At 47.8% G+C, this 18,515-nt stretch overlaps 1 protein-coding gene across 1 annotated transcript in view; it reads right to left on the reverse strand.

The window, feature by feature from the left end:
• Positions 1-17,978, reverse strand: part of traf4a (tnf receptor-associated factor 4a) — a 39,733-nt gene extending 21,755 nt beyond the window's left edge. Inside the window, 1 exon segment of the mRNA XM_048265201.1 lies at positions 17,403-17,978. Coding sequence (XP_048121158.1) covers positions 17,403-17,545 — 143 coding nt within the window. The 5' untranslated portion in view covers positions 17,546-17,978.
• Between the last annotated feature and the right edge of the window lie 537 nt (positions 17,979-18,515).

Below are 18,515 nucleotides of genomic sequence, written 5' to 3' on the forward strand. Positions count from 1 at the left end.
ATCGGCAGTGAAACTGCTGAGGCCCACACAAGGTCCCAGTGCCCTGAAATATTTATTACATCTTCACTGAGCACAGAGAGAGAGAGTGAGAATGAGAGAGAGAGAGATAGAGAGATAGAGAGAGCGAGAGAGAGAGGGAGTGAGAGAAGAAAGACAGAGAGAGGGAAGGAGAGACAGAGAGAAAAGTGGGGAAGAAGTCTTTACTCAGTCAGTCAACAGTCTTGATTTCCAACAACACAGGCGTCATTGATCTGCAGGTCTGTGTGTGGGAACATTAGGAGCGCAGTACAGCGCAGCGCAGGGGGCGGAGCAGGCGGAGGTGGGGTTGTGTGATGCTGAGTCACTGACTGCTGCTGACTTCACATCTACGTGTGAAAAAGACACCAATAGCTTTTTTGTTGTGTTATTTATTTTATGAGCAGTTTTCAAAAGCTATTCACACTACCAAATTTCAAATGCTATTCACACTACCAGCTAGTGTAGCAGTTAGCGGATTAGACCAAGAACATGGAGGAGGAGGAGGGGTGGGGGGGTGAGAGTTGAGGGGCAGAAGACCATCTGGGGGATTTGATGCTCGGCGGGAAGATTCCTCCATAATCCATCTTTAGGAATGCTGGGATGGGATGGGGACATGCGGCTCGCACTCCTTCAGCAACTAGGCGTCATTAGTTGCGACACACCTTCACAATGCTGACCAATCGGCTAGGTGTTTCTGCATCCTCATTCAATGCCATTCAGATGGCTGCAACGCTTCTAACTATCAGATGGCTATCTATGAAGAATCTATCTTTATTTCCTGCTGACGGGCTACTTGCTTAGTGTGTGTGTGTGTGTGTGTGTGTGTGTGTGTGTGTGTGTGTGTGTGTGTGTGTGTGTGAGATGGAAGGTAGCAAGGGTGTTGCACATTATACGGTCACGGATGATACACTCTTGATCTGACTGTGTCGCCGCCTCTCAGCAGCCCTGCTGATGTATGGCCCTGCCCCCCAAAGACAATTTGCTTGGTTGGGTTTCCAACGAGCCCTTATCACTCAGGAGTGGAACTGCCGACCTGTCAAGACAGCTGCAGAGGCACAGTCCTACCCTTTCCACACTACCACACTCTCCTCTCCTCTCCTCTCCTCTCCGATCACAGAAACATATCCACTGAACAAGCAGATGGACGAGACTCTGCACTCATATAAATAACATGAGACAATGCACTCATATGAATATCAAAAATGGATTTTCAGGAGTAAATCCGCTAGCAGGTGATGCTCCCGTCGGGGGATTTTTCAGTCTGCGGATAGTTCTCTGTGGAGCAGGAAGGGGAGGGGGGAGGGAAGCTGTGAGGGAGAAATCAATTCCATTTCATTAACTTGTGCTGATCGGACGGGCCCAGGGAACGCCATTAATCCTGACATGGAACGGCTTTCAGAGCGGATGACTGCGGAATCCACACGGCCCTCCCTCCTGCTCCGACCCACCTTGTGCCCAGTCTCACGCCAGTGTCCAATCATGGAGTTTACATGTTAGAGAACACAGCTGCCAACCCCCTACCATTCTCTCCCTCTCTCTCTCACACACACACACACCAGCTTTATGACTGCAAACCTGGATCAATGCCAAACGAAAGCCTGTATGGCACAGAATAGGGTTTACTGGAGGCACCCTGGAGGAAGTGGACCTTTGATCCTGATGGTTGTGGCAGTACTAAGAGGGTGATCAAAGACAGTTGCTCTGAATGACATCACACACACACACACAGGAAAAAGAAGAGGTTGTGAGCCCTCACCAAGGCCCCCATGAGGAGCAGACAGGCAGGCCGTCGAGGTGTGAAACATCCAGGTCACTGCATTAAAAGGCCAGCCGCACCTGGTAGTCCATTAAAGGCCAGCCGCCCCGTGATAGTTATGGCCTCTCGTCGAGTTCAGTGAGGGCTTCTACTCTGATGATGCCTATTTACAGCACGTGCAGGTTTATGCCTAGCCACAGAACTGTGTGAGCTTTATCTGGAGTCTCTCATTAAGTTAGTTTGTTCATTAGTCTCGCCACACACACACACACACACACACACACACACACACAACATTAGTCTCGCCCCATATACACACACTTGTCTCGCCCCACACACACACACACACACACACACACTGCTAATGCTACTACACATGTGCACAAACATGTCTCCGTACCCACGCAAACAAACTCCAGATTGCTCCCTGTAATAAAACGATTAGACAGGAAAACTGGGAGTAAACACTAAAAGGATTTCCTCTCTGCCCAGGCTCCATCTTTTCTTTTTTAGGGCACATGAGGAGGGTGTGCAGTTTTAATTACAGATGACAAGGCTCTCTCTCTCTCTCTCTCTCTCTATATATATATATATATAGCAGCGCTTGTGGGAGGGCAGATGTGCGGCGGTGGGGCGGTGATGGCACCGATGCTGGGAGGAGGCTGAGGCTTTTTGAAGGGGGGTGTGGCGTCACCGCGGTAATCCCAAAGAATGCTGCCGCACAGCACCGGGGATCCCAGCAGCTTTTCTGCCGTAGCCGGGCTTATTAGAGGGGACAGTTATCACACCCAGAGCACATCACAGACCCGTGTCTGTGTGTGTGTGTGTCTGTCTGTCAGACTGTGTGTATGTCAACATTGCTTAAAAGGCGTTAACTTCTAGAAACAGAAATTCAAGAACTGGTGGAAGGGGGGCAGCAGTGGAGGGGGCACTGTGTCCTTTCCCCAAAAAGAAACTTGGGGAACAGAAGAGTGTTTATAAATCCTCCATCGGCCTCTACCACCACCAGCACCACTTCTAATCTCCAGCTCACACACTCAGGAAGTCCCACAGCTCCCTGGGATGTTTGGCTTTTTTGGGGTTAACGCCTGGATTTGCGAGGGAAAAACAGAGGTGTGGGACTGGCTCCAGAGGATAAGACGGCACTTCCCAAAAACTTCAAGGAGGAGGAGGATTCTGGGAGTGTGGAGGCATTACATCAAATTAAAAGACAAGTCGACGCTTGATTTGAGACGCCTCCAGTAATGCCCTCCAGCCAACCTATATGGTGTATATGCAAATGTGCCGAGTTATTGCTGTGCCAATATCCTCATCCTCTCACACTCTGGGAGGGGGGAAAATGTATGAAGAAAAATGGCCTGTAACAATCAAGTCAAGTCAAGTCAACTTTATTTATATAGGGCATTTCATACACTCAATCATTCAATGTACTTTACATAAACACAGGAATATCTTATAAAAACATAGAGGGGCAATAGTCAAAGAATAGTTTAAAAATTAAAACTTTAAAACAATGGCTTTAAAACCGTTAGGGATCAGCAACTTTAGAGGGAAGACAAGGATGTATGTGAGGGTGGCTCTAGTCAAGAGAAGTTAATCCCTCTTAGGACAGACTAAAAAGCATGTCCTTTCAGTGATCCCCCTCCTCAATGCATTGGAAACTGTAGGAGGGACAGGGCCAGAGTTTGGACCCCTGGGGCCCTCCCTGCTAGTCTACAACTAGGGGCCTGTCTGAGTGACTGCCTGCTAGGAACACGCAGGAGAAGGGTTTACAACTGTCGCACCCTCAAGTTTCTCTGCTCTCAGAGCCAAGAGAGAGGCTCCGTCCTCTCTACCGGCCAAGCGCTAGCCACGGGGGAGTCATTAGCCGGGTCATAATCCATTTTAATGAGGCGTTTAGATAGCGTCTGAGCTGGGCCTGGGGAAGAGGGGGTCTGGACGCTGGAACAGGGCTAATCTCTCCAGTGATTCATGTGGCTGTGTGGAGAAAGCACATATCCTCAGGCATCCGTTACACACACACACACACGCACACACACACACACGCACACACACAGAGCGCCACACCCGACGCAAAAGCCTGAGGAGGCGTATAAATCTGGGTGGAACCTGGGTTCAAAGTCCCAACAAACTTCCACCCACAGATTTCCGCTCTCCATATCATCAAGTGGGCTGTACTTGACCGTTAAAATGCAGTGGCCTTATGGCAGGTGTGGGGAGTTTTCATACAGTGAAGCATTCAAGTTCCTGATAGCAGAACCCTGTTTATGTGCCTGTTCCAATCCAATCACTGTCGGCGCAATGTTCCTTCCTGGGTGTGTTATTTTATGCTTAGTGGCGCACAATGAGAACTGGGGGAATTCTTGCATGAAGGACTCCACTCACAGGGAGTGAACTAACTTGTCACTCTCGTTCTCTCCTTGTGCCAAGACGCTATGCTAGGGGGAAAAGCCAGGGCAGCAGAATTCCTGATGCTCTGCAGCCAGACACAGGGAGGTCAGTGCCAAACGTGAAAGGTCCCTGCTAGGGAGCGAGGGGCGGTCACAGAGGAAATCACCAGCAGCATCTTTCGTCTCCATAATTTGGGAGACGAAAATTAATTTGGGCAGCCGTGGCCTACTGGTTAGCACTTCGGACCTGTAACCGGAGGGTTGCCGGTTCGAACCCCGACCAGTAGGCACGGCTGAAGTGCCCTTGAGCAAGGCACCTAACCCCTCACTGCTCCCCGAGCACCGCTGCGATGCAGGCAGCTCACTGCGCCGGGATTAGTGCGTCCTTCACCTCACTGTGTGTACACTGTGTGCTGTGTGTGTTTCACTAATTCACGGATTGGGATAAATGCAGAGACTAAATTTCCCTCACGGGATCAAAAAAGTATATGTACTTATACTTATCTCATTTAGTCAAACAAGGCCACAACTGGACCCAAATAGCAGAGTCCAGATAAAGAGAGTGGGGCAAAGAGATAGAGATAGAGATAGAGAAAGAGATAGAGAGAGAAAGAAAGAAAAGAAAAAGAGAGAGGAAAAAGGGAGCAGAGCAGAGGGAGCAAAGAAGAATGGGACAAATAGGAAGGAGAGTGGGGGGGCATGTCCCACCCTTGCTAGGCGTTGCTAATCCGTTAGCAGTGGCTAAGACAATCTCAGTGCCTTCTCTCTCTCTCTCTCTCTCTCTCTCTCTCTCTCTCTCTCTCAGTGGCTCTAAAGACAGATTCTCTCTCTCTCTCTCTCTCTCTCTCTCAGCTCTCTCTCTCTCTCTCTCTCTCTCTCTCTCTCTGGACAGATAATCCTCTCGGAGCACAGATAATCCTGGTGAGCAATAACATATTATGGGCAGGGGCCTTGTTTCATTAGCCTGCATCTGTTGCCCTCCGCTCTTCGCTGCACACGAAACAGGCAAGTTTGAGCCTGACTGTAGCTACTGCCTCAGGCAGCAGTACCATGTGTCCTACATATCCTATACATAAAGCCCATGCAATTCTTGTGCATTTTCATCATGTCTAAAAGTCTAAACTACCTCTACCTGAATGACAATTGATGGCCTGTATTCAAACATGCGAGTTCATTGTGTTCACCTTTTTCTCAAGCCTCAGACTCGTGAAACACGAGAGGCCCTCTGCACCAACTGCAGGGAGGATCCTGCCAGAGACACAGTTCTCGGATATGTCTTCAGGGCTTCAGGAGACATTGGATGGATTGGATAACTGATTGAAACACAGCTTGATCAAGAGGTCTTTACAGTAATAGTCAATAGGCAATGTGACATTTTCTCACTGGTAAGCAAATATATCAGGTGTTTTGCAACAATTATCCCCGTATGCAGTGGGCTTAATTTAGACACGTCCCTATGGACCAAAACACAAGAGGGAAAAATATTAACACAACCCCCCCCCCTCACGTACTCTTTATGACCCGAGGTGTGGCCGCACAAGTTTTCCGACACCTCTGAAGCCAAAGTCTCTTTGGCTATGGTATTGTACACATGCTTCACAGACACTCACTCATAAGAACACACAGCTGTGGGTGAAGGCGGACTTGATTCCTACTCTATAATCATCTTTCATCTTCCGCACCCAGGCGTGATCATTTCCACTCGAAAGGAGAAGTTATGCAATGATTAATATATTCTAAGCCTCATAATCTTTAGGCACCTGCTTAATGGATTGAGTCTGAATCTATCTGCCCTACTTGGAGTGAATACTAAAATCTTAACCATCGTTTCAAGCACTGTAAAGTTCACTCGAGGTCCAAGATTATGATACATAAATCTGCGAGAGATAGAGGCCACTTCCGTTCCGAGCCAAAATGCAGATTTAGAGGTGTGGTAATAGGCCGAGAAACTCGGAGGAAGTTAACGACTGAAAAGTCCTGTTCCGTCTGAGTAATTTACCTACATCTGTGTGTGAGTCACACATGTTGTGGGTGCAGGTAGGAATGCTCAACCACGAAGCATGAGTCAGCAGTGATCTCCTCCAAAACTTCAAAAAACTAAATCTGGCTCTCAAACTTCTGCTTCTTGGATTTACTTACTCAAATCAAACACATCTGAAAAGGCGCCCATCTCTCTTACCCTGACTATTTTTTCAGTTGCTTCAAAGTAAAACCTACTTTGCATAATCTTCCACTGCTTACTCTATTTTTTTTTTTTTAAGTCCTGTCTCACAGCCCTCGGAACAGAATATAATAACTACGCTAAAAGTAAAAGGTGTGTGCAATGAGGAGCAAAGCGCAACAGTTCACAATAATTTGCAATTACATCAATCTAGGGATAGGGTTCAGAGGCAATATTAAGGTAAATGTTTGGTATTAACAAACGTTAATCAAATCAAAGTACTAATGGTACTGACTAGCAGAGTGATGCAATGTGAATAGTAAGGCTGTAATATAAACAGTGCTATGGAGGAGTGAGGGAGAGAGGCGATGTCGGAGGTTCTCTACTTTCACTCCTCCAGTTCACGACTGCTGGGTTTGCTACGACGGTGCACCAGCCAGACCAGCCATGTGGTTCCGTGACCATGGTAACAGGGGAGGAGAAAGGTGAGGCAGAGTGTGTGTGTGTGTGTGTGTGTGTGTGTGTGTCTCAGGAGCAGTAAGGGCCGAGCACAGGACACACAGCTGATAACCAGGAACCTGGGGTGGATGCAGGCTCGTTCTGGTGCAGAGCTGACAGAGACCAGCATCTTTTGGCAACGCGATAAGCCACCGCTCCCCCTCTTCCCCATACCACACCACACGGAGCGCAGGTGGGCTAGACAACAGCCAGGGCAGACAAATGCACACACACACACACACACACACACACACATTGCATATTTATCTCTTTTTCCTCGGCTTTTTTTACCATGCATGGCATGCATTCAGGGCACATTCACATGTGCTGCTTACTCGATAATCACAATACAGGTTCAGCATGCGTTTGCTGCCCACCTACCCCCATGGCATGCATTCAGGGCACGTTCACATGTGCTGCTTACTCGATAATCACAATACAGGTTCAGCATGCGTTTGCTGCCCACCTACCCCCTCCTTTGTTTGGCTTTGCAATGTGGTGACGTCATGGCTCCCTTTGTCTCGAGGCATTCTGAACGTGCGGCTTCTGATGCTTACAAGCATTCAGTCCCACCAACCGTCCCCAGCCAGAGAAACTGGCCGGCCCTATTCGTGTTCGTGTTCAAGCCGGGATGGCATTTAAAAGCGCCCACCACGTGTGGCTAATCATGCGCAGCCCGATCGGCGCAGGGAGGGGGGGGGAGTGTTGGGGGTGGTGTGGAGAGAAAATCCTCCGAAAGAGCAGCGGCCAATCTCACAAAAGAGATCCATAAAGACAGTCATCGCCTGCTAATTAGCATTTCCTGCTGGACTCAACTGGTGCATTTTGTGTCCAAACAATAAACAAAGGCGGCGATGATTGAAAAAAGACAAAAAGACTAGTGCAGACAGACAGAGACACCGACAGAGACTGTGGAGTGGACATTCAAAGGGTGACAAATGAGCTCATGGTTCTTCGTGTACGTGCGTGTTTAGATCGGACACGGCACAAGCGTGCATTCAGCTCCGCTGGACAGGGAGACGGCTGCATCTGGCCCTATATGTCAGGAAGTGGCTTTATCCAGCCCGGCTCTTTCACGCATCGATCAATGGCTCGTCTGTGCATCAGAAGGGGTTTGGAAGACAGTTGTGGGTGGAGGGGGGGTGATGTTTTGTGCTCTGTTGACATATGTAAAAATGAGCAATGAGAGCAAGTGTTGGAGTCACACCAACAGAGACGGAGGCCGATTTGAGAGGGTCTTTCAGCTGGCCACCGGAGAGGCTCAACAGTAAATAGGCCGGATCTGATTCATAGGGATTGAATGTGTGTGTGTGTGTGGGTGTCTGTGTGTTTGGAGGGGGGAATCGGCAGGAAGGAAGCGATCACAGGCAGCCTTTCACTGCATCTCCGGGGAGGAAGAAAGGGTTCGTTCACCGCTCAACACCAGTGACCTCCAACAGCCGTGCACCCCGGTAACGTTCGGTGTAGTGCTCTCTCTCTCTCTGTCGTTCTCTCTCTCTCTCTTTCTATTCCTCTCTCTCCTCCGTTCTCTGGCACGAGAGCTTAACCGGGCTGCCGGCACCTGTTCCCCTCTGAAAGGACCCCTTTCACTCCAACAGGTGCTGATGGAAAGAGACGGGGAGGGTAGAGTAGTCCGGGAGTTACTCACCCCCAACATCCCTGCCCAACCATATCTCCGCTATCACTCACTCACCCACACACACACACACACAGCACCCCAGCTGGCCATCTTTCAACCCCTCACTCACAGATTCCATACATGCCTGGGACTCAGCCACGCCACCAGGAGGCTTTTCAGGCCAGTGGTCACTCAGCTGGGCCCCCCACCCCCTTTCCTCTAACCCTCCCTCCCTTTGACCCTCCTTCACAAAGCGATCTTTCATCGGGAGGGGGGGGGGGTTCCAGTGTGAGGCCTCTGAGGGCATTAAAGGGTGGATGTCTAAAAAGCGCTGACGAAGAGACCTTAAAGGAGAAATCAGGAGAGTTCTCACACAGATCTCCGTTTCTCTAAAAAAAAGAACGATAACAATCAGTTTTACCTAGCTTGAGTTGCTACAGCCAGCAGCTAGCGCAGCCAGGCAGCTACAGTGCTACACTCTGGGGGCATAGGGAGCTCAGGGATGTGAAGAAATGAGGCAAGTTTTGTTTAATGAAGAAGCTGACTCCATGATTTTCTATGTCTATATGTCTAATATTCTAATTTGTTTTGGTCCATGGAGGTGACTGGAAGTCTGTCATCTTGACTTTTGGTTAACAAGAGTACTGAACAAGAGTACTGAACTGAACTGTACTGAAGAAACCAGTGTTATGGTACTTATGGTTTAAACTAACAGCAGTGGGGGCTAATCATTTTTACCGGCCATTTTCAACACCAATCCAAATCAGTGCAGTGCAGTTGTCTGTGAAATATTTGAGTTTTTTGCACCTTTAAATGACCAAACACTCAAAAAGTCCTAAGGTACAGAATGGCTAATTGCTGATCAGTGATACAATAAATGCTTTATTGGCTATATAATACCCTCATACATTTCCCCTTGCCTTCGCAGACCTATTATTTAGTGATAAATTGTTTAGTCTTTTGTCAATAATTATGACATATCACAGAAGTTGCTTTATTGATGTAGGCCTTCTGTACTACAAATCTATAAAAAGAAGGGATCTAAATACGACACATGAACGCAACAGAATCTGGTGCATGTCTTTTAGTACTTCCGTGAATTGTGGGTATGTGTAACTGTGTGTGGGTGGTTTGGTGTGTTAGTCCATGCGTCCACAGGGGGCTACTGTGCAAATGTTTTGGCAACACAAAGCAGAGCAGCAGTTGGAAAAAAAAATAACAAGCGCAAACTGGTCCATGGGCACAGTGGGTGAGATGTCCACCGTGTGTTCTTTATTTAGCCTGGTCCACGCACCTCCCAAAATTATCTTTCTCGCGGTCTCTCTCACACCCTGGACTTGTCAAATATTTGGCCAAATTTTGTACGCAGTCATACAGTATCTGTTGTTGTTGTTGACTGTGAACTCCGAATCTAGCACACAGAGATCAAAAAATGTAGTAGGTCAAGCAAAAAAAAAAAAAGAGAAGGATAAATCTCTTGATTTACTCTACAACATAAGAATGGAAGTGACTTTTGCAGATTACACACAAATGCCCATTTCTGGCAAATATAAGCATGACAGGATCGTCTGGGCTACTGTAAACATGCTCCTAGCCTGAGTATAGCTTTCTTTCTATCTCAGACACAGACACACACACACGCACGCACATGCACATGCACACACACACCCACTCACTCACTCATTCTCCTGTAGCAAGCAAAATCACAAATATTCATGAAACCACACCGCACATACCCTGGGACCATGTTCAGGCGACTGGCCAAGTTGCATGGTTGGGTGGCAGCTAGAGCCCTGGTCCCAGCATGCTGGAGGCACACGGCAGAAGGTGCCACGCTGCATAACTGGAATAGTTCCCTCATTGTATAGGTGCCGGTGGGAGAGAGAGGGAGAGGGAGTTGTTTGCGCAAGACCTCCCCAGGGCAGAGGGGGGGCATGTACGGACATGTCCAAAAAGTCTCGGTGACCCGCCATGTGCCTCTTCTAACAAATTGCTGTCCTACAAATTTATGACTGAAAACAGCGTTTACTCCTTGACAGTTGAAAAAAATTGTAGCGTCACCGACCACCGATAGGGTGTGTGTGTGTGTGTGTGTTTGTTGTTGTTGTTGACAGGTATGCAGACGGCAAGCAAACAACCCTACAACAAATTGTACTCAACCGAAAAAAGACAAGAAGAAAAAAACAAAAAACAAAAAAGGAATTTGAAGTGGCTGTCGTGTGCGCATTGTGTGGAGTGAAGTCACTTGAGTGGACTATGGGCTAGGGAATCTCACTGCCACACCAAAAGAATGCAGAGCACTTGAGACTAGGGAAGTGTTGAGGCACATTTCTGAACCAGTAACACATCGGCAAAAGTGCTCCATCTGAAAACAACCTGCCGAGCCCTTGTGGCTTGAAGCACTAGTCTGCCTGAGGCTCCACAGCTGCCAGTCTTGCGGACGCAGACGTTTCCCTGCGATGCCAAAGCCACAGCTGAACCTCTGCAACCCTGGTCTGGCTTTCTCTAGAAACATGGCATTACCTTCTAATGACAGCACTCACATCCTCTGCAGAAACACTCAGATAAATACTAAATACTTGTACACTGTATGGAGGGTATGTAGGGATGAATATACAGGCAGACAGACAAAGATGATAGCCCCTGTTCACAACCTTCGATACCCGAGTCTAACATTTGTACAACTGAACAGGACAGAAACGAAGATGGAAGTAAGAGACAGGACCGTAGTTTGGTGGTGTGTGGTGGTTCATTTGACTGGACAGATCCATAGTATTACAGGCTGAGGTGGGTGCCAGGTACTGTTCTTCAGCCACAGCGATGGACAAAAACCATCCTCAGATTCACATGCATTTAAAAATGGATGTGCTACAAATGAAAACCACTACACGTTGCCCTGTGTTTTGATCTTCTGCTTAAAGCAGCCCCGCAAGGAGACAGGATAAAACATGTGCTGTGGTATTGATCAGTTCTGAGTTCTGTCTCCCAACTCCCCAAACCACTGACTGCCTCGGAGCTTCCCACCACCCCCACGATTTTATTAGCACTTCCTCCATAGCCATGCTGGCGCAAACTGGGATGCCCCGCTTCCGGCGCGCTATAAGGCGCTACCTCCGCTCTGATCGCCAAGCCTCTCGCCTCCCTCCTCTCACTGGAGGCGTGTGGCTTTTCCGAAGGCATGATTTGGCCTCTCTCGGTCAGCTGGCAGGCGGGCAGAGAAGCCGAGTGTGGCAGAGTCATGGAGACGGAAGCCTGCTTGGCATAGAACTTTCCAGAGTCATTCAGAGACGCCTTTCATCGGGAGCCTCGGCAACCCATGCCTCGTGCTGCATGAATGCAGACACCTGCGCAGGAGCACACACACACACGCACACACACACGCACGCACACACACACGCCAGCACACACACGCACACGCCACACCGCTCATTACCACACGCCAAGCACCTGCACTGCTTATACCGACACGCACACATGGAGGAGGATGAAAGCAGGGATGCATGCTAACATAGACACACTTGCTCAAAATCACTCTTTTTCTCCCTCTGTCTCCCTCACACACAAACACACTTCCACACACACATGCACACATATTGCACACACGCACACACTTATAGAGCAACTTATTCATAGGGTGAGATGGCACAGTGCCCACAGAAAGCACAGGCTTACAAAGCTCCAGCTGCCAGGTGGCATCTGCTTGGCCCACAGAGCCGGGCACAGTCACTTCCTGGTCCACTGAGTCCCATGCTGTCTCCCCGTCCATAGAGGATCGCCATTATGAGCTACCCAGTAAAACACACCCTTACAATGGACAAGGGTCAATTCATTGGTCTTTAATGAAGACACAGTGAGGCACTGTCTACTTTGGATGAGCAGAGGACCAGGGATGTCTGTATATGCTACTGCTATCTAGGGCCTTATCAATCAAGCCCTCTGTTTCCTTTCAGTTGACTTCATTCAGCATGGGGCCATGAAAAAGGATAAAGAGGTGATTTAGTAGAAAAGAAAATGAGGAAAAAGACAAAAGAAAAACAAAGAGGAAGACGAAGACAAAGAAGAAAAAGAAGAAGTAAAAAAAGGAAGAAAAGGAGGAAAAAGAGGAAGAGAGAAAAAAAAGGAGGAAGATGGGAAGGCAAAGGAAAGAGAATAACAAAAAGAAGGGAAAGGAGAGAAATAAAGGTAGATCAGAAGAGTCCCTCTGACTGCTGTGGAACAGAGGCGGCTGATTTGAGGCAGGCACAGGGGGCGCGTGAGGAGGCGGCAGCTCAGCCAGCAGGGCGGGAGAGAGCCAGGCCCAGAATGCCGTGTTGTCACGGGGATAATAACTGCCCCCATTAGCCTCGTATCCCCTCAGCAGGACGTGCCCCCGCGACAGGGGTATACTCGGCAGCCCCAGCAACGAGACTCGTGACGGCTTTTTGGGGGCAGAGCGAACCAATTATGCGTCTGTCGAGAGGAGAAACTGCAGTCTCATTCCCGGCGCGAGCCAGGGCATCGCCGCTTCAACACCGCCACCGCTCTAGCCGAAAGATTTATGACTTAATATACTCTCCTGCGTGTGGTCTCCCCTCAACTTGGACCCTTCTGCCTCTTCTCCCGATTACACTGTGGATGGCTGCTACGCCGCATTCTGCTGTGATCCACTCAGGCTTTACCACGCCAGAGAGAGAGAGGCAGCAGCAGCAGCAGCAGCGATCCAATTCCTCTGCGCTCAAAGTTCGCCCAGGCCTGCAGAGTTATGGGTTTGCAAGCAAGCTGCGGAGCGGGCGGCACGTGAGTCAGACACTTGATTGCGGCGGAGATAAGGGACTCGAGGGCTGGCCGCTGTTTGCTCCAAGGTCGCAGCCATCTGTGCATAGGCGGGGTCGGGCCTTGGCCGAGGGCTGCGGTTTTATTTACTCCTTGCGCTCCCACTTTGGTGGAAACACGGCCCATTAGCACAAGGGATTCATAAACAGTGGCCGATGCCAAAGGCAGGGAGTGGAAGACGGTGTTGCAAGGCTAAACCTTCACATGTCTAGAGGCAGGCAGAGGCAGTCTCGAAGCTGATCAACAGCATGTCATGAATAAATACACATGCACACACACATACACACACGCACAAACACCTGTTTGTGCATTCCTCCTAACAACACCTTGTGATATCTCTGTGTGCGTGACAAGCCAAGCTGAAATGGAGGAATCCAATTCATATGGCATAAATACCTAGTGACTCATTCACATCTCGAAAGTGTAGTTTCCTCTAGGAGGGAGAGGGGGTGTCAAAGAAGATCAGCGTGTAGTTGAAGCCTGTGGAATCTCTCTTTACACTGCGAGAGAGCAGGTTGGCAAGCCTCAACTGATCACACAGTCAGAGGTAATAGACAGGACTAACTCACTGTAAGCACACCATGATAGGATAGCGTACAAACTTTACTCACTAAGGCAGATCAAGATAACCTTTGCTTGGATAAACTCACGTTGCCAGGTCTAGCCACTCAGTGAGTTGGCCATGCATTTCAGCAGAGAAAGACAAACGAGAAGAATAAAAATTCATTATCAGTCAGGATTTCTTTCTTGAACAGCAGCAATCTGCAATCTGAAACCCATCTATTGTGGACGATGTTGCTTTTCTACACTCTGCCGCAGGCACCACGTTGATGACTGTGTTGATGTGAGATTTGTAGCATCATGAAAAACTGTGTTTAGACCATGAGGAGGGGCTGCCATCTTAACATCTGAGCGACTGACAAGCTCATCGGAGACTGAAGAAGGCTGTCTATGCCGCTATGCGTGGGTTGCTTCTCCTTTTTAAAATGCTCCATTATGATATAGCCAGTTAAATAAAGGCTTTTTAAATATTTTTGAAGAAGAGTGCCTTGGATTTCCCTTTTTCTACACTACTATTCCCGACCCCAAAGAGCACCTTCAAACATTTTTTGAACTTCCTGAGCACCCTGGATTTCTTTGTCTTCCAAGCTCGTCGGAGACTCTATTCGTGTGCTCTATACTCGGCGGCGGCGGCAGTTGTCACACTTGCCACAGTAAGGACAGGCATGAACAGTAGTGACTTACTGCTTTGGAAAGGCAATGTGTGCTTGCGAGAGTTAACATTCTGGGCAAGCCAAGGGATGATTAACTTTCTCTGTCTTTCAGCGTTGCTCTTCTCAGGAACTCAGCCGTCAGTCAGTCATCCCCATCAGTCAGTAGCACTGTCCTTTGTTTTGGTGCTTGAGATAAACACAGTTTACAGATACAGCTCGCTATATCACTGAGAACAACTTCGGATGCTATATATTATCGCTACAATAGATTTATAAAAATGTCATTCCATTTCTTTTTTCTCTCACAATCACACAAACAAACAAGCACACACACACACACACTCAAACACAGTCATGCCCTGCTATGCACAGGTCTAACACAAACCAACACCTTGGGGGCTTTTATACAGGAGCTGGAGTTTAGTGGGTCAATCTCAGCCTCAGACGTGACAGCCAAGGCGTGTGAACATCTGCAGCTATATTTGACTGAAGGTCAAACATGCCACATAGCTGCCACCAGAGCCCTTATCTCTACAATGCAGGGTGTCAACACTGCCTGTGTTTACACCGTATCACTCCTGCTGATGCCTTTATGGGGGGAGACAAAAGGCCTGCCATGATTGTGAACATGTGCATGGTGCACTGAACAAGGCACGGCCCTAGTGAACACGAGAGGGCAAAGGAACCGGTTTGGCAAGTTTATGCTATGTTTGGGTTGATGTGACAGTTACACATAAGTTGGTGAACTGAAAGGAATGGCCTTGATTCTCCAGTGACACTCATTAACTTCCGAGTGAAAGAAAGGTAGTGGAATTGCCAAAAGGCAAGCTTGTCCCATTGATTCCGAACACTAATGTGACCATTACAATGAGCCAGGTCAATAGAGTGTTGTTAAGCATTAAAAGATGGGGGGGATTGTAAGTGGCGTGTGTGTGTGTGTGTGTGTGTGTGTGTACAGTTACCGAGGCCCAAATGACTTCTGAGGCAAAGGTCTTCTGGTCCCTGGACACTCTGGTGTAGAGTGTGGCTACCGGGCCGGGTCGGGTTCGGACAAATATTTAGAAATTGTAGTCGGGTTCGGTTCAGTTTCGGACACATGGGGGCGATATGCATTGGAAGCTTTACATTTAAATTCCTTATTATGTTGGGTAACCAACAGGTCTGCTTTACATGATGCAAATGTTTGTTTTTTGAGAATAGTAAGTAAAATAGAGAATAGTAGTAAAATGTAAAAAAGACCTAATAGCTTTCTTCCTGTGTGCAAGATTTGTTTATCGTGACAACGCATTTCAGGCATGCCGCCTGAAATGCACACATCGCGCACGTCTCCGCGACTACATAAACAAAGGTTATGCACATCGCATTATAAAGCACAATCTTGGGTGACGTTAAAAAAAGTTGTTAGCCTATCAGGAGATTTTAAGATTATTTGCGTTGCAAGCTGTGGTAAAGACATAGGCTACCGGTAGGCTATAAGGTCGTCTCGTTCAACTGGATGAGGATTTCCTCGAGTTGCCCCAATTAACGTCGATGCTGCATATGGATCAGTGACAGAGGCACTGTAGTTTCAACGACTTTTGCAGTTCATTTTTAAGACTTTTTGTCAATGGTAAGACAAAAATTCTATTTAGGCTATGCTTGCTTGGGCCTCTTGTGTTAATGTGCGCTGTGTGTGACCTGCGTGCGTGTACGCGCTCATCTGATTCTGTAGACAATTTGTTGTGTGTTCCGTTTAATGGGCTAAAAAGAGAGGCTATCCACAAACGTGAACGTTTAATCACTAGCATGGGAATAACTGAGGCATCATCTGCGTCGGTCTCGGGTCGTGTTCGGACATAAAAATGCCTGTCGGGTTCGGACCGAAATTTGCGGCCCGATCCGCACTCTACTCTGGTGCCCTGGTTTCAATAAAGGAATCCCACAGTAATCCCCACTCACCCCCTTCCAGCTCCCAGCAAACCCCCCAACACCACCACCACTGCCCGCCCCCTTGCTCCCCATCCCTGCTGCCCAGCCACAGCCTCCAGGCAGTAACGTCAGCCAGAGGTTGGGGCCTCTTTTGCCTGGGTGAGCGATCACATGCATACACACACACACACACACACACACACACACACACAACACACACAAACACACACACACACACAAACTCTCTCTCTCTGTCTCTCTCTCACACACACATAGGCCCCTATGCAAGCACACCCACTATATACCACCACCACCACACACCCACAGCAAGCCCAGGGAAAAAATATGTGGGCTCTAAATATGACTGTCAGCTCATTGTCTTCAGACCCTAAAGTAGGCCTAATAGCTTGCATGTGTCAGGGCAATGAGCAAGAGACACTGAGACACAGACAACTGCCAAAGACCTTTTCAAACATTAGGCCTAACACAACACACTGCAAAAACGCCAAGTAGCCTATGTTGAGAATCAACGAGTAATTACTGATAAAACACACACACCCACACACACACCTATTTAAATGTTTATATTAGAACTGGCTGATTTTGGACATTCTACATTGGCTGTCATCTGACAACAAGGCGTTTACACCATATTCGTTGGCTATGTAGGCTAGATGAATTAGTCTACACAGCAGGATTACAGATAAGATATTTTTCAAAAGGAAAGTGGATTTTATGGATGACTGGAAGAAAATATGTGACTGCAGACGCCAGCTGTAATAGAACCAGGAAGATATGCTAATCTCAATCATTTGACTTGCAAATATCCATTTTATTAATAATATGTTAATGTATATGTTTATACAGCTCTACTTTATCCAGAAACAGGCGTAGGCTATGCCGTATTATCTGCAGCAGGCCAACCCTTCAGATCGTCATCAGCTTCCAGTTGTTCAACTTTTCCCCTTTCACACTTCTTTGATTCAGGCGGCCGATTGTCAACATAAGGCTGCGAACAGTGGCTTACCTTAAGAATTCTTGTAGACAGGTGTCACAAAATCGGTGTCCACACGTTGAAACCTGGACGGGTTCTCGCATCGCCTTGCTGCACAGTGGACATTGAAACCGTCTCTTGGGTTTCTCCAGAAACTTGTAATCAAACCCCGGCATTGTTGCTGCTCAATAAGCAGGGTGATATGTTTATTTTCAAGACTGTTTGGTCTTGCCTTCGATTCCCCACCGTTTCGCCGGGGAGCTGTACGAATATGTCCACGGTTTACGCTGTCAGAGTCCGTCTCTGTGTCTACCTCTTATTCAAGTCCATCCGTCGGAGACAAATGGATTCTCTTCCGATTCCTGGCACTGCTTTCACGTCTCTCTCTCACGTCGCCGGTTTATGTTGCTGTATGCATGAAAGGGTTAAGACGAGACTCGCCGTTAAAGATAAATTCTAGCCGTATAGAAATATGTCCGTGAGCACGACTGACAAGTGTGTTATCAGGGCTATTCAGTAAAAAAAAAGCCAACCGAAGAGATGCGGTGGATCAGACCGCTCAGACGACCAGCTGAGGTAAAACTGACAGTCTATGTAGACAATGCCAAGCAGTGCATCCCATCTGTTTAGGTAGACCTAGCCACGCCTCTCACAGAGTGGGAGGGGTCACATTTAAATCCCATTGACCGTCTGTTTTCGGATCTCTAGGGCAGCTCAATGCCAATAGGCTACAGCCTGCGGATTCTACTGAAGATCTCATCAACTCAAAAACATATTTTATAAGCTCATTCAGTAATGACTGATAATAGTCCCAAATCAATCGACAATAAGCAACAAGAATTTGCAAAGTGTATTGCGCTGGCCCTTGGTCTATCCTTTGTCTAGTCATTATAATTTCCTTTCCTCTCCCCTCTCCTTTAATAGCAAGTTATTATGCTTCACAGTAACAGAAGAGTGAAACATGACGGATGATATGTATTTCGTGCTTAAAGGTTCTCAAAATCGAACACATCCAATAAGCCTACACCACACAATAACAATTAACTTGAATCACTAATTAGGAAGAGGTCTCCCTCTAGCGGTGACGTAAACATATTTGCGTTCGACCAGTAAGTATTGAGTTCATTTAATTTCATCGTAGATATA

Source organism: Alosa alosa, chromosome 15, assembly GCF_017589495.1.
Source record: "Alosa alosa isolate M-15738 ecotype Scorff River chromosome 15, AALO_Geno_1.1, whole genome shotgun sequence".
Lineage (NCBI taxonomy): Eukaryota > Metazoa > Chordata > Actinopteri > Clupeiformes > Clupeidae > Alosa > Alosa alosa.